General features: G+C 43.8%; 2 protein-coding genes across 2 annotated transcripts in view; one reads left to right on the top strand and one right to left on the bottom strand.

Moving 5' to 3' along the window:
• RTBDN (retbindin) overlaps nucleotides 1–23,636 on the bottom strand; it is a 128,015-nt gene extending 104,379 nt beyond the window's left edge. Inside the window, exon 1 of the mRNA XM_056867294.1 lies at nucleotides 23,629–23,636. The gene's annotated coding sequence lies outside the window, so the exon portion shown is untranslated. The remainder of the gene's footprint in view (nucleotides 1–23,628) is intronic.
• Nucleotides 13,101–17,271, top strand: FABP6 (fatty acid binding protein 6). Its single transcript, XM_056867295.1, has 4 exons — nucleotides 13,101–13,167; nucleotides 14,403–14,578; nucleotides 15,454–15,543; nucleotides 17,218–17,271. The coding sequence occupies exons 1-4, from the start codon at nucleotides 13,101–13,103 to the stop codon at nucleotides 17,269–17,271; spliced, it is 387 nt and encodes a 128-aa protein (XP_056723273.1).
• Nucleotides 23,637–23,678: the final 42 nt, after the last annotated feature.

Genomic DNA, 23,678 nt, shown 5'->3' with positions numbered 1-23,678 from the left:
TGCCTTTTTAGTCTTAGGCTCCTATAGATCTACTGTTCAAAGTCTCTCAGTCATCAAGATGTATCAAGTCAAAATGGGTCACCCTATTCATGATGGGACTCAAGGCAGCAAAACAGGGTTCCTAAAAAGTATCCTATCCAACACTGTCCAGATCTAGACCACCAATGTGGTTAGCAGGCATGTGATGAATAGTCCAATATGAAATTTCAGAGAAATGAGAGATGTACTGAACCTATAACCTTGATTCTCCATAGATCATAGAGTCAGGGATAAAATATATGGCTGTCTCTGGGTTTAAAAGCATACAACACCCCTAATTTCCTAATTTCCCACAGATCCTAGAGACTGGCATATCTTCTATACCTGTATCTATAGGCTTGCCAACCCCGGGTTGGGAAGTATCTGGAGATTTTGGGGGCGGAGTCTGAGGAGGGCAGGGTTTGGAGAGGAGAGGGACATCAGTGCCATAGAGTCCAATTGCCAAAGCGGCCATTTTCTCCAGGGGAACTGATTTATATCACCTGGAGATCAGTTGTAATAGAGGGAGATGTCCAGTCACCACCTGGAGGTTGGCAACCCTATGTATGTGGCATCTATGGTAAATATTTATTTCATTTATACCCCGCCTTTCTCCCCAGTTGGAACCCCAAGTGGTTCATATTGTTCTCCTGTCTTCCATTTTATCCTTACAACAACCTGTGAACGTTAGGCTGAAAGTGTATGAGACTATTAAGTTTCTGTGGCAGTGTGAGAATTCTAACCTGGATCTCTTGAGATTATAAGGGTTATATATGCTTAGGTTCACTATTCTTCAGCATATTTTTGTTTCTGGTCCTTTAACAGTTATAGCCCTTGCACTATATAGCAAATGGATAGAGGAAGGCTTCTAAGACTTGCACACCCAGTACTTCCTTCTCACGAGTGGCGGACTCTAATCTGGAGAACCGGGTTGGTTTCCCCGCTCCTCCACATGCAGCCTGCTGGGTGACCTTGGGCTAGTCACAGTTCTCTTAGAGCTCTCTCAGCCCCACCTACCTCACAAGGTATCTGTTGTAGGGAGAGGAAGGGAAGGCGATTGTAAGCCGGTTTGATTCTCCTTAAAAGATAGAGAAAGTTGGCATATAAAAACCAACTCTCTTTCTTCTTTAAGAGAACTTCCTTCCACTCCCTTGTTTATAAGTGTACTCTTCTAGTCCTTTGCATGTTTTTATTAGCAGAGTTATTTCCTGCACTCTGGTCTCATTTGCATGACCAGAAAATGCACAACTTTAGGTGGCCACTTTTGATCCCTCGGCCAAGCAGCTGTGCTTTTAACTATTGGCAGAGTAATTAACACAGCTCAGAAAAGTTTGCACCGCTGGCTTCCGTTATGCATTTATTAAGAGTAGAGGAGCCCTTCCTGGGGGGAAATTTGGCAGCCCTTCCAAACTGGTAAAAGCCAGCGTCATCCAGTGCCTTATTGCTATATTTAAACCATCGATATGTGAAGTCTCAGCTACTCTCAGGATTTTGCAGCCTCCACTTTTCCCATCTGTAAAGTGTGAAAATAGTGGCAAATCTGCATCACCAGGCTGTTGTGAAAGGTGAGTGAGAAGCATAGGTTTGCCAGGTCCCTCATCGCCACTGGCAGGAGGTTTTTGAGGCGGAGCCTGAGGAGGGCTGGGTTTAGGGAGGGAATTCAATGCCATAGAGTCCAATGGCCAAAGTGTCCATTTTCTCCAGGGGAACTGATTTCTATTGGCTGGAGATCAGTTGTAATAGCAGGAGATCTCCAGCTAATCTCTGGAGGTTAGAAAATCAGCACAGGATAAATTAATTCAAAATTGCAAAAATCTTATTAATGCTACACATATATAACAACACAACATAGTATACATAACAAACAACAGTACTAAGTCACTATACTACTACTAATATATACACTGTGTACAATATATTCACAGTGCTGTCTCTATGCTACAATACAATCTTCTTGGAAATTGAGTAACACAGTTCTCAGAACGATCCAATGATTGGTATCATCCAAAATAATCCCATCTGTAAGATAAATGGGGGGAGGGGGAATGGCCATTTCACAGTCTTTTCTTCAGCCCTGTTTCCAATCAGAGTTTTATTTTCAAGTTGATCATGTAATTCTATTGCATTTTTTTGTCCAATTCGTTATCAGGATAGTTCCCTGAAGGATACTTAGGTGTGGCAGGGGATTGAACCTGGGGCCTTTTGTATGCAAAGCAGATGCTCATCCTCTGACCCACAGCCTCTCTGGTTTGCTTTGATTGTCGTGGCTGCAGATCTGACTGCAGAACATCGAGAGTGACCTTGGTTTTCAATGTGATTTCTTATATAGTTGTAATGACGTTTGTTCCATTACCCCCATGGCAGAACCTGATATCCCCAGGATCTCAAATGAGGGAGAAGAGTCCCTCAGTGTTATTTCTTATTGCAAGTCCTTTTCCCGTCCCATAAGTCAAAGGAGCAAGCACACTCGATTGACTTGTATCATACAGCCTTTGTGGCTGTTTGAATAAGTACGTGGTGGCTGCCGTTGAGATATCACGTTTTCAATAAGCTCCTTCTCCGTTCAACAACCCTTATTTTTTCTTGCAGGACAAGTGTGATCCTCAGTCTTCTCTCTATCTGTACGACAGCAAACACCGTTTCTGTTTTCTAATGTCCTCCCCCATCAGTTCGATGTTTTAAATTGTTCTGATGTTATTCTTTAGATAAACATCTCACACTTCTGCCACCTGAATCTCTGTAGGAAGGACTAAAATGGAGGCCAGCGAAGCTCTGAAAATTACCTTAAAACACTAATACCATATGAAAAAGCATAAAAAGAGGTTAGCTTGGATTATCCCTGTATGTAAGTCACAGCCACCTAAAGCGGAGCAGCATAGGAATGCCTAAGCAAAAGGAAGCCTTTCCAAAAATGTTGACTATAAAACCCAGGTGTTAATTTTTACCACAAAATAGTTCCTTTCTCTTACTGTTAGAGTCCCGGTCATGAGGAACAGAACAGACAAGAGAGAAGGGAATCTCTGCAAAACGCACATTTTGTTGTTACAGTCACAGTCTGAAAACACCCAGAACCCATTTTTTGGCACCAGTGGTACACAGTGCTAGAACACCCCCTTCCCCCCCGGCGACAAGGGGAACTTGTTTGACTAGCCACTGAAAACTGTTAAGATTGATGATGAAATCATGACTGTCGAAAACCCTTTGTTTGTGGATTTCAGGAAGACTGGTTAGACCTCAGGTCTTTGCTCTTCCTGGCTCAGCCCAGCCTCCGCTCCTCCATCACAAAATACCCTCATTCATCACATGCAGAGAGAGCTTGACATTGTGTACAAAAGGCTCCTCTTCCTGGCTTCCTAGACTTGGCTACCTTCCACGCTGCTAAAACCCAGCTCTGTGGGGGTAGAAAGAAAATCTCTCGGAGCCAGCTTCAGCTGCTGATTTCACCAGGCACTCATTATATTTATGTATCAACATCCATTCTTCCGGGGTTATTTCATTACCCTTCATCCATATTCTCCCGGTACATCACTCTGAAACCATCTCTGGCTGTGCTAGACAGAAAGAGCCAGCGCTTCTAAATCTGGTGGTTTATCAGAAACCCTTTGATCACGATACAGCCAGGCTCTTGCATCAGTGCTGTGATCCTGCGAAAGCCTTTGCTTTCATCTACGTGGAGGGGTGTGTGTGTGAGAGCTGTCCAGGATCCAAACAGAGAAGATTCAAAGTGAAAAACTCTAACCAGCGACTTAATTTCAGGGGGAGTTGGGAAACAAAGCAAGCATTAAGTTAGGTTGGGTTGCTCCGCCCCAAAAACCTCCCACCGGTGGTGGAGAGGGACCTGGCAACCTTAAAATGTGTGTGTGTGTGTGTGAAGTGCCCTCAAGTCGCAGCCGACTTATGGCGACCCCTTTTGGGGTTTTCATGGCAAGAAACTAAGAGAGGTGGTTTGCCAGTGCCTTCCTCTGCACAGCAACCCTGGTATTCCTCGGTGGTCCCCCATCCAAATACTAACCAGGGCTGACCCTGCTTAGCTTCTGAGATCTGACGAGATCAGGCTAGCCTGGGCCATCCAGGTCAGGGCAACCTTAAAATAAGGCTCATTTAATCAGGAATAGGAGAAGGAAACGGGACCAACAGAGGAAGCTGCCTTATACTGAGTGAGGCTAGAAGTCCCTCTAGCTCACCAGTGTTCTCCAGGGTCTCAGTTGGAGAAAGGTCTTTCCTTCCTCCTAGCTGAGATGCCAGAGTCTGAAGCTGGGGAACTTCAGCATACAAAGCCGGTGCCCCAATCACTAAACTGTACTCTTCTACCAAAGGGATTAACCAGGGCTAGAATGGCAATCTGGACAAGGGTGTTAAGTAAATTAATTTATGAGTGCCAGTTCAGTCTGAGCCATAACTAAAGGCTGTAGTCTCAAGGGCACGGGGCCTATCAGTGTGGGCGGAACGCCTGCATTCCATGAAGCTTCCATCTCAAAAAGGAAGGATTTTGAGGAAACATGTAGTTGTGTGTACAGCTACACAACCATGTCACATAATGTGTGTGCCACTGGGTGCATATGCAGTGCAGGGCCACACGCTTCCACATGCCAGGTAGTCTTAATCGACCCATCTGCAATACTCTACCTAATTACCATTGCATGTAGAGTTGCCAGGTCCCTCTTTGCCACCAGCAGGTTTTTGGGGCAGAACCTGAGGAGGGTGGGGTTTGGGGAGGGGAGGAGTTTCAATGCCATAGAGTTCAATTACTAAAGCAGCCATTTTCTCCAGGTGAACTGATCTCTATCGGCTGGAGATCAGTTGTAATAGCAGGAAATCTCCAGCTAGTACCTGGAGGTTGGCAACCCTAACTGCATTCCTAATTGATTTCTGTGGAATTGTGTGTGTGTGTGTATTGAGGGGGGATAGCTATGTACAGAGTGGCCATTGAAGTTCATTAATTATGGGACCATGAGGTAGTGTTTAAAAGCCAGTCCTCCGTTTTGTAGTTTACTACTTCCTTTAAGAATCAAAAGTGACATGCATGTCTGAGTGGCTTATATGGAAAATTCATCCATGTCTGACTTTCACTTGGCAAAATAACTAGCACAATCATGGGATTGCCAACCTCCAGGTGGGGGGCTGGAGATCTCCCAGAATTTCAAGTGATCTGACAGAGATCAGTTCTCCTGGAGAAAATGGCTGCTTTGGAAAATGGACTCTGTGGCATTATAACCCACTGAGGTCCCTCCCCAGGCTCCATCCCCAAAACTCCAGGTATTTCTCAAGTAGGAGTTGGCAACCCTGCACAATCAGCCACTTGCTTGAAATTGACTTCTATGCTAAGACAGAACTGAAGGAAGCCTGTTTTCAAAAACCTTACAATTCAGTTTTTGGTCTTTCCCACCAGGTGGCAGCATTTCATGCAGCATCCACAGTCATGTACACTGCAATCCTAAAGAGAGTTTACTCCCACCTAAGCCCATTTGTTTTAGCGAGCTTAGACTGGAGTAACTCTCTTTAGGATTGCTATTCCAGTCTAAACCCATTCATTTCAATGAGTTTAGGCTGGAGTAACTCTGCTTAGAATTGCATTGGGATACTGCTAAAAATGCTACCAGCTCCATCTGTTATGGAAATGGGAATTAATATTTGAAATTCCAGGTGTGGCAAATGTGGTGAATTCTTCCTAAACATTTAAATAGTTTTTATAGTTACTGGCCTTGCAAAAAAACAGGCTAGATCATTCTTGAAACTGGTTTTGTTTTCGAATCTGAAGTAATTTCAAAAAGTGTGTCTGCAATAAACGGCTCTTCTTGAGAGCGAGTGTGCTTGCCTGTGGGTTTGATGTACCACAAAAATGAAGTTGCTTTAAGTGATCAGGCAATACCACTTTGATCAGAAGACATATATTATCAGGCAGTAAGATTCGGGTTGCCAGGTCCCTTTGCCACCTGCAGGAGGTTTTTGGGGCGGATCCTGAGGAGGGTGGGGTTTGGGGAGGGGGAGGGACTTCAATGCTATAGAGTCCAATGGCCAAAGCAGCCATTTTCTCCAGGTGAACTGATCTCTACCGGCTGGTCTAATTCACTCATCTCTACTTAGGTATAGATGGAATCACATTCTAGCTGTATCTGAAGAAGTGAGCTGTGGCTCACGAAAGCTCATACCCTGCCAGAAATTTTGTTCATCTTTAAGGTGCTACTGGACTTTTGCTCTTTCCTAGGCCTGTTCTAAACACAAAACTGAATGAGTTATTAATGAGATGGCAGTTTGCGGAGGTGTTTCAGATTGTGGGTGAGAGACTACATTTTTCAAAATTCTTCCAGATGAATAGTAACTCCCTGTAAGAGGGAAATTGGTACAACATCTAAAAGTCTAAGATAGTGTCCTTTTATCCTCATGTGCTACTTTAATTTGCAGGGTTTTTTAATATATGGAGGAAGCATTGTAATCTCCCTCCTCCATAGTCTGAAGTGGTTCAGCCCATTCTACTGTCCCAGAAAAAGAGGAGGAAGAAGAAGAGTTGGTTTTTATACGTCGACTTTCTCTACCACTCAAGGGAGACTCAGACTGGCTTACAATCACCTTCCCTTCCCCTGCCCACAACAGACACCCTGTGAGGTAGGTGGGGCTGAGAGAGTTCAGAGAGAGCTGCGACTAGCCCAAGGTCACCCAGCTGGCTTCATGTGCAGGAGTGGGGAAACCAACCCGGTTTACCAGATTAGCGTCCGCTGCTCATGTGGAGGAGCGGGGAATCAAACCCGGTTCATCAGATTAGAGTCCACCACTCCAAACCACCGCTCTTAACCACTACACCACACTGGCTCTCAGATGTCTACCACCTCATTCCACCCTCTGGAATGGGTTTCCCGTTGGATTGTCCCACGCTCCTTCTGTACTCCATTGAAGCCTGCATAAAAAACTGCAGCCCTGTCCTGGAAATAAGCAAAGATGGACACAAATTATCTCTCGCCAAACACGGTAATTTATTGGCATAAATTGGCCGTCTTTCTGAAAATGGCAAAAACTCCCCAAGAATCCCAAAGCTTTATCTTAAAAATAGCTGAATATGTTTAAAAAGTCTATGGAGATTAAACTTCTATTCATGGGCATGGGAAAGCAATACAGCAACAAGCCGATCAGGTCATAAAGTAATCAACATGATAATAAAAAAGTGGAAAAGATGGCTATCATTTCTTATTTATGGCAGCAGGAGAATTTACAGTCCTTTCTTGTAAAGAACCTTAGCCAACATTTCTCTACTAATGTTAATTTTTAACACTGACAAAGCATTCTGATTCTGGTCAAGGATGGTTTTATTTAGCTATCAAAAGACATTTATCTGCCTTTCATGTGGAATGTTTTAAAAGCACTTTTGCTTACAGACTCCTGCTGGGTATTTTATTTCAACAGCAGCCAAAGCTTTCCCATGTCTCGATTGACATTTAGAAATAGGCAAATGGCTCTATCGGGCAGTAGTTTACAAACTGCACTCTGGACCCCTTGGCTTCCTGGATAATGGTTTAATCGCAGACAAGCTTCCCTGAAAGAATGCTTGCCTGACATTGTCTCTCTTCCTCTACAGTGTCGCCAAAGCAGAAAACCGGTTGCTGGGTTCCTCTAAGGCACACTCTCAGTTCATATAGAGGAATGATGAGGCCTGGCAGGTTGGTTAGTGTCCTGCATGAACTGAATGTGCAGCCTGGAATACTCTCCTCAAATCCTGTACAACTGTCCCTATTTAACAGGGACAGCTCCTATTTTCTTGTCCCTCTAGGGATGGATGCATCATTGTTTCCAATGCACATACATGTAATTGCATAGACATGAATGTTAAGATGCATTTCACATGCTGGTGAGGCTAATTTTTAACCTCTTGATAACAGATTATAGGATAATTATATTTTCCTAGCATACCTTTAATTTAAATGACATCTTGATTCAAAAGACAGTGTAGGATAAGCCGTTATATAAATATAGCATATAGAAGACAGCCGTCAGTATTGTGTAGGCCATGGGGCTTGGGCAATAATCCTTCATATGAGAACAGGGATGTTGCATGCGCTTCTCTGTATTCATCTGTGAAATGCTGGAAGGTATGAAATTCTCAGCAATATACTGAGATGGCCTGCAAATGTTCCCCAAAGGTAGAAAGACTGAAAATCACTGCTATAGTCTACTTCATCATACACTGGGAGCCAAGCTGTGTGTGTGTGTGTGTGTGTGTGTGTTAAGTGCCGTCAAGTCGCTTCCGACTCACGGCGACCCTATGAATCAATGTCCTCCAAAGTGTCCTGTCCTTAAAAGCCTTGCTCAGATCTTGCAAATTGAGGGCTGTGGCCTCCTTTATAGAGTCGATCCATCTCCTCTTTTCCTGCTGCCTTCAACGTTTCCTAGCGTGATTGTCTTTTCCAGTGACTCTTGTCTTCTCATAATGTGTCCAAAGTACAACAGCCTCAGTTTAGTCATTTTAGCTTCTAGGGTCAGTCCAGGCTTGATTTGATCTATAACCCACTGATTTGTTTTTTTGGCAGTCCACGGTATCCATAACACTCTCCTCCAACACTGCATTTCAAAGGAGTCTACTTTCTTCATATCCGCTTTCTTCAATGTCTAGCTTTCACACCCATACATAGTAATAGGGAATATGATGGCATGAACTTAACTTAATCTTGGTGCTTCTTGCTCACCTAGCTCCAAAGCACAGTAGTCTGCACTAGCAACCTGTATTGCACTATAAAACTAGATTGCCGGGGTTCAGGACCAAGAAAGAGAGAAGCTATCCCATTTGTTCTGGAGCCCCAGATTGTCACCCTATTATGCTGGCTGAGGGAGAGATTTCTCAGGCCCCCATGGTTCCTTGAAAGATGCCAACTTTTCTAAACCATGAGCACATTGTTTGGCATGCCCCATTGCCCAGGCAATTAAGTAGAATGCGTCATGAACAGAAGATTCAAAGCCAAGAACTCTATTGGATATATAGATGTGCTGATGGGTTGGAGCAAATGAACAATATAATTTGATTGCTGCCGAGCGAGACATGCGTGAAAACGAGGCCCCTAAATGCATCGTCTGGTATCTGGTTCTCAGCAGGCCTGTGGCAACTTTTTATCCCCTGCCAGGTGCAGCGATGACTTTCAAGGTTGTTTGCATTATTATAGAAAGAACAAGTGCAAGTTCAGCGCAAATTAGAAAAGATCAGGGCTCAGGTTCATTCACCTCCTTTGTTAGTTCCTGGAGGTGGGATTTCCATCTGCTGTGGATTACTGGTGGCAAGACAGTGGGTTAAACATACAGCTGTTTCTCCCAAGAATATCATGTTAACAGATGTGAATATATGACCTGTCTGGAAACTCATCTAAGCTTTTAAGGCTTGATGCTAACTGTATTTATTTGCCATCATCTGCTTTCCCCAGTCACACGTTAAACATGCCGATGGAACAGTGATGTCGGAAGATGATCCAGAAGCTTAGCTAGTGAACCCTGAATTTTGTTCAGATCCCTACCCCCATAAAACAGGGTCATGATAAAGCTTTATAAAATTATGAATGGTATGATCAGTTCAGCTGGAGAAAATGGCTGCTCTGGAAGGAGGGTTCTTTTGCATTCTACCCCATTGAAGTCCCTCCCCTCCCCAAAACCCTCTCTCCTCAGGCTCCACTCCTACAATCCCCAGGTATTTCCCAACCCAGACCTGGCAACCCTAATAATGAAATGGAGCCTCTATATACAGTACACGTCTGAATATCAGTAGCTGGAGATACACTTTTGGGCAAGGCCATCACCTTCATGCCTTACCTTTGAGTGCCCCAAAGTGTCTGGTTGGCCACTGTTGGAAACTGAATACTGGGCGTGATCAGTTCAGAGCTCACCTAGCTAGGCAATTCTTATTTTATGTTCTCTTCCTCTCAGAAGGTTTCAGAGATGTTGAGGGGTTCTGCGTAAAGAACCACAAATGGAACCTGCAGAATAGATCTTTTGGCTCCTCTTATCTCTGCAATCTGCTGCATCCCTAGAAAGCTTTTCCTGAGGATGAGAAACCCTTGATAACAGCATGGGATGCAATGGGGGTGGCTGCAGTGTTACCGCACCCCCACAAGCTCATGAACATGCATTCAGATTAACAATGAAAATTAGCTTGCGTGTTTGTGCAGGGCACAGAAAACTGGGATCTTTTACCTAAAGAGTTGGCTGTGAGCAGGTCTTTAGTAGGAAAAGGATGACAGAGATCAATTTAAAAGGAATACAGAATGTATTGAAGGATTTGGTACAATAGTGTCGGGGGGGACTTACCTAAGCAAATACTAAACTAAGGCACAAACACAGTCCTTATCCCAATTGATATAGCAACAACTTACATTCAGCAGAGCTCCTCCAGTTTGGAGCAGGAGTTAATACTTGAGCTAAAGGTATAGAAAACGGGGAATAGTGGTTTGGAAAATAGGGGGGATAGAACAGGAAAAGAGCAAAGATTACCTGTCCTATTCTGCAAAGAAATCAGATGAAGGAGAGGGATGCAGTATGTGTTGGGAGTCTGTTGTGGTTGAGCTGGTATCCAGGATCGGACTGTCTTTCCTGGTTCTAAAGCCAGGTTAGTTATACTGTTTTTGGCCCATGGCATCAGGAAGGGCAGTTTTTGATTGGTTTATGATTACAAATGCTGGAGATGTTAAGGGGAGTCATGTATTGGGCAGGAGCCTTGGGGTCAATGGGAAGCTTTGAGTCGGAGGTTCCAGACTGTCACAAGGCCCGTAACTTCCTAATTGTGTTAATGGTCAGTGATCACATCTCCTGTAAAAGACAATATAGGGAGAGGCATCTTTCTCTTCTTGTCTGGTGTGGCTTGATTGCTGTTGGCACACCTTCCAAGAAGGATTCCTCGGAAGGATTGCTGTGGTCTTTGTCCCAGGATCCTCTGCTGTGTTCGCCACTGCATGTAGGGTTGCCAACCTCCAGGTACTAGCTGGCGATCTCCTGCTATTACAACAGATCTCTAGCCGATAGAGTTCAGTTCACCTGGAGAAAATGGCCACTTTGGCAATTGGACTCCCTCCCCTGGCATTGAAGTCCCTCCCCTCTCCAAACCCTGCCCTCCTCAGGCTCCGCCCCAAAAACTTCCCGCCAGTGGCGAAGAGGGACCTGGCAACCCTAGCTTCATGGTTTCCTGTTGGACACAAAACATGGCCATTCTCCTCATGTTCTGCTGTGTGCCTTGTGGGACCTGCTCATGGTGTCACTCTGGCAGTACATCCATTCAGGCTGGGAGGAAGGGTGTGCAGATGGAATGGGGGCTGGCAACAGCAGATCGTTGGAGAAATCCATGGACTTTGTAGACCCCCCACAAACCAAGCACAAGCAGAAGTGCTGTCCTCCCATGTGTGGCTTATTTTGGATCCAACCCACAGTCTGGTCCACACTAAACACATACATATGCTTACAAGTAGTCCTTCATGACCTAAATATGGACATAGTCATTGTGGCAATGAAGACATATTTTTATTCAACCTAAATCCGGTTCCCATTAATTTAACTGAGTTAAACCAGTGTGTGTGCGTGGGGGTGGGGAGTCCCCTGTGATACATTTGATAAACATTTAGCATAACCCTCACTTAGGCATATTTTTCTAAATGGAAAGAGTCTCAAATACTGTCACATTTCCTTGTAGGGAAGCTGCCTTTTTTTCAACTTTTCCAGGTCTATGATTTCCTTGCTGACTGCAGTTACCAGAAATAGAGCTATTATTCCAAATGTGGCTATGCCATAGACTTTAAATCCCACTTCTCTCACCCTGCTGCTTTATTGAGAGCTGGCAACAGGTCAAGTTCTGCACGTCTGCTATCCTCACCCCTCGTCGTGCTGTTCATTAATCCCTATTTTTGAAAGCCAGTTTGGAGAAACCTTGATTGATGTGCGTTGGTTTATATGTGAACAGTGGGGTCTTTATTTCATTTTTATCCGACGTCTCCACCAAGGTTGTGAAGCATATTTGTCTCTTTCAGCGGAACCGTCTCCTTTGGCCTTGCAAACCACTGTAAGTGGGAGGTGGTGTTTAAAAAGTCACTGGCGGCTCAGCATCATGGGATGACTGGCATAGTTAAATTGTGGAACTCTCTGCCCCAGGATGTCGTGATGGCTGCCAACTTGGAAGACTTCAAGAGGGGAGTGGACATGTTCATGGAGGATAGGGCTATCCATGGCTAATAGTCAAAATGGATACTACTAGTCATGATGCCTACCTATTCTCTCCAGGATCAGAGGAGCATGCCTATTATATTAGGTGCTGTGAAACACAGGCAGGATAATGCTGCTGCAGTCGTCTTGTTTGTGGGCTTCCTAGAGGCACCTGGCTGGCCGCTGTATGAACAGATTGCTGGACTTGATGGACCTTGGTCTGATCCAGCATGGCTTTTCTTATGTTCTTATGACTCCCATTTGGGAAAAATAATAAAGTAGATTAGGGTTGCCAACCCCTTGGTACTAGCTGGAGATCTCCTGCTATTAAACTGATCGCCAGCCGATAGAGATCAGTTCCCCTGGAGAAAATGGCTGCTTTGGCCATTGGACTCTATGGCATTGAAGTCCCTCCTCTCCTCAAACCCCGCCCTCCTCAGGCTCCACCCCCAAAACCTCCTGCCAGTGGCGAAGAGGGACCTGGCAACCCTACTGTAGATTAATGTGAAGCTGGTTCCATAAATAGTTGAGATCATAAAACAACATACATTGTTTTTTTCCCAATCAAATTGGTTTATTCTGTTTATTTTTTTTAAATTAATAGTATTTAATTTGAAAACGACAACAACGCCCTTCAAAATATTTTTCAGGGGGAAATCCCAGGTCTTTCTTAAAATGAGACATGCCAGAATTGTAGAAGTCCCCTTTTGCAAGGGTCAATAGCATCAGTGTTAGTGATCCAAGGAAAAGTGTACTCATGTTGTAAAAAAATAAACCTTCCTTAGAAGGCATGATGAAGAAGTGCAATGTGTTTTGGGTGGATGACCTAAGCAAGAAAAGGTTTATATAGCTCCTGAGCCCAGCCCAGCTTCTTCATAAGCGCAGCTGCTCTCTTGTGCAGACTGACTCTTGGGGCCATTGAACTCAGCATGGCCTTTTCTGGCAAATACGAAGTGGAAAATGAGGAAAACTATGATGATTTTATGAAGCGCATTGGTATGTGTACACACAGTATTTTTTCTGTTTCATTACTTAGATAACATTGCTAGGCTGGGGAATAACATTTTGGATGTAAGGAGTTATTGTTGTCCGTTTCAGGGGGGAAAGCCTGAAAATGGGAAAGGTGTTATTTTTAACTGAAATGCACACGCTGGTGAAAGAGTATGCAAGAGTGTGGTGTAGTGGTTAAGAGTGGTGGACTCTAATCTGGAGAACCAGGTTTGATTCCCCACTCCTCCACATGAGCGGTGGACTCTAATGTGGTGAACTGGGTTGGTTTCTCCACTCCTACACATGAAGCCTGCTGGGTGACCTTGGTCTAGTCACACTTCTCTCTGAACTCTCTCGGTCCTATCTACCTCACAAGGTGCCTGTAGAGGAGAGGGGAAGGCAATTGTAAGCCGCTTTGAGACGCCTTACGGCAGAGAAAAGCAGGGTATAAAAACCAACTCTTCTTTCTTATTCAGAATTCTATAAACCAGAAGAAGAGTTGGTTTTCATATGCTGACTTTCTCTACCACTTAAGGAAGAATCAAACTGGCTTACAATCGCCTCCCCTTCCCCTCCCCACAACAGACATCCTGTGAAGTAGGTGGGGCTGAGAGAGTTCTAAGACAGCTGTGACTAGCCCAAGGTCACCCAGCTGGCTTCCTGTGCAGGAGTGGGGAAACAAATCCAGAGGTGCCTGACAGAGGTATTTTTTTAAACTCATTCTTATTTTGTTTTACCTCTGATAATTTCACAAGATGCAGTAAGGAGATAGCTTCCAATTATACACATGTGAGACTGGGATGGATCCTGCAAATCCATTCTGCTAGCAGTGGTGTGGCCCTCCTGCCGCAGAGTTCCTTCCTCTGATACAAGAGGCCCAGAAGATGTTGTTGTTTATACAAGAGTCTATATATCAGTGATTGTCAACTGCAATTTTAAATAAACCCCAAATTATAAAGAGAAATATACATCAAAAATATCAATATCAAATTTGTCCTCACACCCATTTTTTTTTTCATAAACCTTGTTCTATATTTGAAAAGTCACTTCTTAATTAATGTTTGCGCCCAAATTTCATTTTGAACTTGAAGCCAAGACTAGACCTGGCCCCTCCCCTAAGTTCCTTTTCCATTTCTAGAAAGGAAAGGGTACCACACAACACAACCACTTTGCTGGCATCTGAGAATCCACAACTGGCAGAATCACTGGGGAAAAACTAATTTGTATTTCCATTGTACTAGGACTTCCTGCTGATGTAATTGAAAAAGGAAGGAATTACAAGATTGTTACAGAGGTGATACAAAATGGAGATGAATTCACCTGGTCCCAAATTTACCCAGGAGGAAAGTCTATGTCTAATGTGTTTGTTATTGGCAAGGAATCAGAAATGGAGACAATGGGTGGCAAAAAATTCAAGGTAAGTGAACATAGCTATTGTTTTTAAAGGATTTGGGCTGGGGTGTATCCAGTGGAACTTTAAACATTTTTCTTTTAATATCAACCCCCCCTTGCCATAATCACAAATTCTACACTTCCCTGCCCCCCTCCAGGTTCATAAAGCTCCTTCCTATGTGGCACTGGGAGAGGGGTTTCCATTCAAGAAACACCAAGACTGCTTGGGAATGTGGACCGAGAGGAATACTTCTTTGGATGTTAGTCTTGGTTTCTGCTTGTGCATACCTCTGCCACACTTACCTTCAAATTAGCTGTATCAAATTCTACTTCCAGAGTAATTTTATCCATGATAGCTATGGTGTTCCAGTAGAAGAGGGCATTAGCAGCATACTGATGGCCCTTTACTTCAGTCTCGTAATCACCTCTCCCAGTGATTTAATATAGATGTTAAATGCATGGGGAAAAGATAGAAACTTGCAACATCCATAGGGCCATGAAGTGATTAGAGGCCAGGATCAGCCCTTCCATTAATTAAGTATTATAAACCTCCTGGATCCTGTCAGTTACCCGCCAACCACTCCAGTAAGGAAGCTAGGGAAGGCAAGGGTGGATTACCCCTCCAGACACTCTGTTAGTAACATCAAGCTATAACAACTGAAATTCATCCAAAACAACAAATAGGCTCCGAGGTGATGTCTGGTATTTGTACAGTATCCAATATGGAGTATGAATGGGCATAATTTAACTTTCCCATGTTTTCTGACTTTTAAAATTGAAAGTGAAATATATGTTCACCTACGCAAGGTTGCTCAGGCACAGTCATACAATTTTTGTCTAGATGTTAACCCTCATTTTCTTCTGCCAGTATGAAAACTAATGCATGCCTATCTGTTACAGGCAACGGTTAAAATGGAAGGTGGGAAAATGGTTGCGGACTTCCCCAACTATCATCATACTGCAGAAATTGTTGGGGGCAAACTAGTAGAGGTAAGTCCTTGCAAATCTTTCTTGAGAGATTTACGGTGTCGTGCCAAACCAACTAGTAAGGAAGAGACCGTAATAGTAAAAGAGGGTGATTTGAAGGGTTAAGTTTGTTCAGCATCGGGTAGTATCTTCAACATCTTCATCAGCATGAAGAAAAGAAGAAAGTAAACTTGTTTGTTGAAAAACAAACAAAAATAAACTATTAATGGGGATGGTAAAACTTGAGGGCATAATTGGTAATGCTCTTTATTTGCAACTCAATACTTGTGCTGTGGATACAGTGAATATTCAAGAACTGTTATCTCAGGGTTGATATCACCTTGCGGTTTAAATTTAAATGAAGGACCTAGACCAGGATGTTTTCTGGATCTGGTGTAAATGTGTAAGCCCCCCACCCCCGGCCATCATTTGCACAATCCTACCCAAAGATTACTTTCTCACGCATCATGAAAGAAAGGGAGGGCAGGGTTGGGAAGGGGAAGGACTTCAACGAGGTATAATGTCATAGAGTCCTCTTTGTAAGCGGGTATGATTCTTCCTTAAGTGGTTGAGAAAGTCAGCATATAAAAACCAACCCTTCTCCTTCTCTTTCTCCGAAGCAGCCATTTTCTCCAGGGGAATTGATCTCTGTCATCTGGAGATCAGCTGTAATTCCAGCAGATCTCCAGGCCCCACTTAGAGGTTGGCAACCCTATCTTGATTCCAGGCTCTGATAAAACTACCTATTCCCCCCCCCCCCCATGCCTGGACCCTGTTTCCATGACCAAGGACATTCAGGATGTATAAGCAGCAACTGCTTTGCCTTGATTAACTCATAGGCCCGTTTTCATGTGAATGTCAGAAACACTTGTAAGAACACAATTATAATTTTTTATTCATCCTTAAACGTAAGCAGTGGGACTGACTCCATGGCTCATTGCGATGGTTCTTGTAGATAAGGCAGAGTAACACAAAAAGCAATAGTAGTATGGAAGGTGAGTATGAACACATGAAGCTGCCTTATACTGAATGAGACCCTTGGTCCATCAAAGTCAGTATTTACTCAGACCAGCAGTGGCTCTCCGGCAGGGGTCTTTCACATCACCTACTTGCCTAGTCCCGTTAACTGGAGATGCCAGGGATTGAACCTGGGACCTTCTGGATGCCAAGCAGATGCTCTACCACTGAGCCACACCTCTCCCCATGAAGCTGTCTCACTATGAGCATGGCTGAACTTATGGCAAAGAGAACCTAAGTCAGATGACCCATGACTTCCAATCAGCATTGTTACCAAGATGTCTCCAGATGGTTCAAACAGCTTTAGGCCAGAATACAGGTCTCAGGAGTAAGGAGTGAAATCATTCTCTCACCTCCCAACTTCCCACAGATGAGTCGAGTTCCCCAATTAGGCTGGTATGCTGTCCTGTACTTGAACAGGCTATATCTGCTTGGTATCAGGCTGCAGGTGTATCTTGTTAGCCACAAGCTCTGCTGGGCCTTTGTGAACTACTAAGCAAAATTCTAGGCACACAAAATGGAGAATACTGAAGCTAAGCTAATGCTAAGAACAAAATGGCCTTTCTGTCTTTCACAGTAGCAATGGCAGAGAAGGGAGGGAAATTAGCAGCACATCCCAGGACGAAAGGCTATGCGGTTGCAGGCTTCCTGGTTCACAATAATCGGTTTACTTTGTTGCAGATTTCTACAGTCGCTGGTGTAACCTTCAAGAGAATCAGCAAGAGGCTGGCATGAAAAATGTTGGGGATGGAATAATACCTCAGCAACAATGGAAAACAAGGAATAAAGTCTGATATAAGTAAAATACTCCTTGTCTATTTCTGTAACTTTCTTGTAAGCAAATGTGAGGGAGATTCAACTCATTTCCCATCTTCAGCTACACCTATTTCTTTATCTGTGTATCTCCTCGCTGGAAGCCTTAGCCATTCAAATAGTGCTCGGGCAAATTTAGGATAGCGTTATGGTGAAAACCCAGTGTCAAGGAGCTATGGTGATGGTGGAAAGTACCATCAAGTCACGTCTGACTTATGGCCACCCTGTAGGGTTTTCAAGGCAAAGGTCGTTCAGAGGTGGTTTGCCATTGCCTGTCTCCACCATGTCACAACCCTAGTATTCCTTGGAGGTCTCCCATCCCAATTCTAGCCAGGGCCGACCCTGCTTAGTTTCCAAGATCTGATGAGATCGGGCTATCCTGGGCTTTCCAGGGCAGGGTGTGACGGAGCTGTACAACTTCATAATCTGAAATCAGCAGGTACACAATGCAGTGTGAGACTGTGCTATACTCCTCCCCCCTCCCTGAATAAACCATGTGGATACTGTAGTCCAATCATAGCTGTTTCACAGGGTAAAACAAGGAACACCACACCCATATGGTACAAGGTACAGTATAAAACAACAATCCAGTGGCAGCTTACTGACTAACCACATTTATTCTGTCCTACGTTTTCATGGATCAGAACTCACTTCCCATTAGATGCACGGAAATATACATCCGTCTGATGAAGTCAGTTCTGACTAACAAAAGCTTATGATGGAATAAATGCTGGTAGTCTATAAGGTGCCACTGGAAATGTTTTATTTTGCTGCTAGACTAGCACAGGGCTACACATCTAGAATTAAAGCACACCACACAGGTGCATTCAAGTTTATTTGATAACATCTAAAACTGAACTGCTACAGTGGTGGCATTTGATATATTCAAGAATAATATTTGTTGCTATAGGTCTATTTCCTAAACTCATGGCCTGGTTTGATCTAATCTAATACATGATTTAGATGGAGAGGAGAATGATGTAAGCCGCCTTGGGCCCCCACTGAGGAGAAAGGTGGGATATAAATAAATTAAATAAATACATAAAACCTGCTATGGATGTCATTTGGCATCAAGTCCTGCCTTTGTACAGCCAAGGCAACAATAGCATGAGGAAAGATGCAAATGGTTAGATATTTTTTCCTACAGAAAAGGGAAGATAATTTTGGCAACAGCCTTTACTACTGTACTGTATCATCGGCTCCGCTCTCCCATTTTCACTGCACAATACTGCAAACAGGGAACATGATTAGATGTGATACCGGTTTCCAATATATTGTATGAACTTCCAACTCCCTGTAAGAGTAACATCCTGATGTCCTGTGATTGAGTCTTTTCAGCATGTTGATCGCTGTGTGGGGTACCAGAACTGTGCTCACAAACCTGCCTAAGCTATGCATGACCTGAATTATTCAGACTGCATATCGTTTCTCCCCAAACTGCAGAAGTAACTCCACAGAGGGCGAGGGAGCACAAGAGAAGCTTATTCCTAAGAAGGATCAGGCTACAATACTCTGATTATCAAGCTTTTTCAGAAGAAAAACCAGAGTATATCCAAATGCTGCCCTGTCTGTTTCAAGAAAGCCATGTGCTGGGGGGGCTCAGTCTTGGACTGTCACTTAGCAACCAACCCTGAGCATGTGTTCCAGTGAATAGCTCACAATGCCCAAATCCTTTACGGCTCCTTCTCGCTGACAAGAGTTCGCAGTCTCATTTCCATCTGATATCCTGGCTCTAACTTCCATCCTACAAAACTTGAGCTCAGAGATTCCCCCCCCCCCTTTTTGCCCTCTTGTTGGAGATGGTGTCTGAATTTCAGACACCCGCTGCTTAGAAACGGCTTATGAACAGGGAGCTCCCTAAGGAACACGGCACAAAAACAGCCTGTAGAAGCCAAGACAAATGTACCCAAAACGCCAGCTGATATATTCCTCCTCCCTTCCAATTTTGTGTTGTTTCTATTCTATGGACTGGTGTTTTTTTTTTTGTATTGCACTCAAAGGCTGCATTGCAGTCAAAAACTCAACTTGAGATTAATCTGAAGCCACAATCACTATTTCTTGGCATTCTGAAAACAAAATTATTTAACTTCTACTAGCAGCAGAGAGAAAGGGGACTTTGACACTCCTGTTGCTTCTCTTCCAAGGATTAATTAGATTATTTGAAGGCCAAAGCACTGGTCAGAATGTTTAGGTGGCCTATCTGTTAGCCAAAATGCTTGGTTAAGAATTATTATATGGGGGAATTAGCATTCAATAACCAGCACTGGACATAACCTGAAGATCTAACCTGTGTCTACGGGAGTCCAAACCGTGATTCAAAGAATAAGCCGAGTCAATGGTTTTAGTTTCAAAGATTTACTTATTACTCGTATGTACACAGACACTCAAATAACATGTACACAACAACACACAGAGCCTAGGAATCAAAGAGAGTAGGATAGAGACATTTGCCAATGTGGCAGGCCCTCTGAAGACGGGTAATACTGCACCTGGTCCAGAAGCGGAGACGTCCGGGGTTCCGTGGGCTAAGATACTGGAAAGCGGGGAGAGGAAGAGGGGTTCCCGGGACTCGACCAGCGAGGCAGGAGGGGAGCGTGGTCAGGCTGCGCAAGACCCAAACCAACAGAGCGACAGCAAGTATGCAAGGGGAAAACCTAAGGTAAGGTATGGACTACGGAGACCCCAGTCATACCTTTTCCTGGGGGCGGGGTGATGAGATTACCCCTTCGTGGTTCCTGTGGTGAAACAAAAAGTTGACAATACTACTAATGGTCGGCTGCCGGGGTGGGGCAAAAGGGCAATTGAAGCAAACTATTCTAATCCTACTGATTTGCACAATTCCGGGAGGACCGGGAGTCATTTGTAGATGGGATTAACGAGCTGGAACAAAAACACGTGCAGCTGAGTACGGGGCGCGTCGCTTTGCATAGTCGGGAGAGCGATCCTCCGTTACTGCTATCTCGATGCTTTCTGATGGGGGGATTAACGAGCTGGAACAAAAACACGTGCAGGTGGGTACGGGGCGCATCGCTTTGCATAGTTGGGAGAGCGATTCTCCGTTACTGCTATCTCGATGCTTTCTGATGGGCCTTCAATCATGCAGATGATGCGGGGAGAGGGGGGGATTGGTGACGATTATGTGCTTGACAATTCCCTGCGAGATGGCTTCTGCTGGAACGGGCGCACAGGAAAATGGATTCCCTCTGGTTCACAGGAGGGGTTGACCTGGCCGTGATTCCTTGGCTGCCTGTTTCACGCGACGGGATAGGAGCCCTTTCAGTGGCGGTTTGGGCTGGCAGTCATGTCTGGAAAGGTGGTGGCACACATCTGTTGGGGTCGCCATGACCAGGCCGGGAGATTGGCAACCCGTTTGCTTACATATCCTCTAACCAACAGCAGTGAAAATGGCACCCATCATTTCAGGATAAGCATTAGGGAGCAGAGGAAAGTAATTCCAGCCTGCTGGAAAAGATTTCATTCCTCAGCTTGTTGGTATGCAAAAGAGACCTCAACTAGTATGGCTTAGATCCAGACCAGCACTTTTTGGGGTGCCTGTGCAGTATCTCATCTCCCCTCTCCCTTGTGTAGACCCAAAAATTTCCAGTGGCAGCAGCACTGGGCGGTTGGGGGGGGGGGCGGGCAGTGAGAAAGTCATGCTTCTTGAACAGAAATCCTTCTGCTCATGGAAACTCTGTGCTGGATCCAAGCTGGGAGCAAAAGTCAATGAATAAAATCAGTTTTACCACTGAACCAACATGTTTACATTCAGACTGTGAACATTATTTAACTTATACTAGCCATGGGGAGAAAGGGGACTTCGAAATACTTCATACCATCAGTGTTTTTAGGTGTGCTTAGACAGGATGTCTCAGCGTTAGTAAAGTTCACCTTGGGTTTTGTGCACCTGCATATAACTTTTGAAGTGTAATACTAAAATCCCTAAAAAAGCATTTATATTTTGGGGGTGTGAACAGATGTGAGCAGATCCTCTCTCTTGGGAGCAGACAAAGAAACTCAACAAGCCCATTAGCTTTTTTATTGAATAACCATCCGAAAGATGGAAAGATGACCAGAAATGCAAGACAAAAAGGCTCCTCAGGAGGAATTAATAAGAACATACTGGCCTCCTCAGCCAGAGCTTCCCAGGTGATATTTTACACAATTACATGGTTATAAAGTCTGCTTAAACACACAGGATCTTGTAGAAATATAGTTACATATAAATACAAAAAAACACCACAGTCCCCAAAACACAAACCTCCAGATACTACTCTAATTTTTGTTTAACAAAAAAATCCATTAAAAGATAAAAAGTCCAACTCTATCTTGTTACATGTTTTTTATTTTATTTTAAAGTGTATCATGCTTGGACTGAAACACATTTTAGGGACATTGTCAATCCCTGAACAGCAAGCTTCATCCAAAACGGGAATAGTTATCCCTCACCCTAAAAACCAACTCATCGCTCCATCTTAAAAACTATCTCCTCTAAAAAAACACATATAAGTTAAAGCAAAATATCCTATTGCTACACTCACGGGACACTAGACAGAATAAAAGTATATTGCACGTAGTCTGGTCTGCAGTTCTGAGAACCTTATTCACAAACAATACTGGCTTTCAGCAACTGCAGAACAATAGCTGCATATCAAGTGAGCATTTCACACTCTGGCAGATACGTTCCCAATGTTTTGTGAAGCTTAATCACACCAGAATGGTCAAGGCCATGATCCAATGGGGAACTATGCTCCAGTGAATCCACAGGACTTCGGGAGGAACTACATGTTAGCTTGGAACAAGGACACTCTCAAATCTGCATTTGGGAAGACGAGGCCAATATTCAGGTGGAGGGGGCCATTCATGGGGAGACTTGACCCTCCCTATATTCACTGATTTCTTTCTGCAGATGCTGCTCTCCCCCTCCCCCAGCCACACTCGTTTCCAGCTTTGGAGTCCAGCTCGCTTCATAGTGGGGAGAAATTTAAGAACAGCCCTGGGAGGCAACTGCTGAGAAAAACTGGAAGGTGAGCAAGTGTTCAGGGGCCCTCTCCTCGCCTGAGGATCAACCTCTTGGAACAATGTGGGGAACCCTTTGCTACTCTTGCAACGGGCAGCTCCACCCTCAGGTCCATCTAATGTGTTTAGAATAGGAATCATACGAGAAATCAACCTTTGGAGAGATAATACCAGAAGGTGGTCTTTCTGAGTTGACCAGATAATTCAAGCTTTTATTAGTAGATCTGCTATGAATGGTGGTGCTTAAACTAAGCTGTGGTCTACTGTAGCCTACGAAAGGCAATGGGATGTCTCCGCCAGGATCGCTGGATGTCTAGAGAGTTAACCCAGAGTCAGTGGTTTAATGACTGCAAACGCGAGTAAATCCAACCAGTTGTTACCTTAGACATTTTTACCAGTGAAGCTTAAAAAGTTTTCTTCAAAATACATTTGTGCCCATCTTTACCCCTTACTAACTCATGCTAACCATACTACTCTAAAAGGATAAAAGGCAGCAGTTTCCTCAACACACATCACTTCAGCCCCCAAGACTTCTTTTCAAGTAAGCATTAATCCCTGATATAAATTGTAAACCAAGTTCCTCCAACAAATGATACTTTGTAACTTAAGGCAAGCAGCATCTTAAATATTCAGAGGTAACTTAAGATTGCATTTTAAAGAAAAAAAATACTATCAACATCTGACCCAGTTGGGTTTTTGTCTACTAATGCCACATCTCAAGAGAAAAGTTAAGGCCCAAATGACTGACAATTCTTCATATTTATGTTACACTAATGTCTCAATCTGTGAAACATCTGGTCAGAGAAAGAAAAAGAACATTCTTCATGAAAATTTCACAGACTGAAGACAATTTGAGAGGTATCTATAAAATGTTCCAGTGTTAAGAACAGCCACCATCTTATAACAAGAACGTTGGATGATAATCAGAAATTTCCCCATGTTTCCTTATTAAAAAGAACCATTTAAAAACTCATAGTTCTTCCTAGTTCACAGAAGCCTCTTGTATGGAAGAATCATAACAGGAAAATTATGTTATCCGTCCACCCACCACCATCTATTTAAATTAAGCCATATTGAAAAAATAGTGAGGTATAGTGTTGCATTTCTGTTTACATAAGGATTGCTTCTGCTAAGCTAATTCTTGCAGGACAGGCATCCACATGTTGAACTTTAAAAGCAAAAACTAGCTTCACTGATAGATTGGTTTAGCTCCAGCAAAGCAACTTCAGGATGGAACTCTTTTTGTCATAAGGTAGGTACAACCTGGCACAGCCGGCAAGTGGTACGCATTACTAATTCCTCTTGCCACCTTT

The sequence above is a fragment of the Euleptes europaea genome, chromosome 1 (assembly GCF_029931775.1).
Source record: "Euleptes europaea isolate rEulEur1 chromosome 1, rEulEur1.hap1, whole genome shotgun sequence".
NCBI classification, from domain to species: Eukaryota; Metazoa; Chordata; class Lepidosauria; order Squamata; family Sphaerodactylidae; genus Euleptes; species Euleptes europaea.
The sequence above is the reverse complement of the archived record's forward strand: the minus strand, read 5'-3'. Positions and strand labels throughout refer to the sequence as shown.

Coding starts and splice junctions, on each gene's coding strand:
- FABP6 (XM_056867295.1), top strand. CDS start 13,101: ATGGCCTTTTCTGGCAAATACGAAGTGGAAAATGAGGAAAACTATGAT. Junction 13,168..14,402: donor TGATTTTATGAAGCGCATTG/GTATGTGTACAC, acceptor CCATTGTACTAG/GACTTCCTGCTGATGTAATT. Junction 14,579..15,453: donor TGGGTGGCAAAAAATTCAAG/GTAAGTGAACAT, acceptor TATCTGTTACAG/GCAACGGTTAAAATGGAAGG.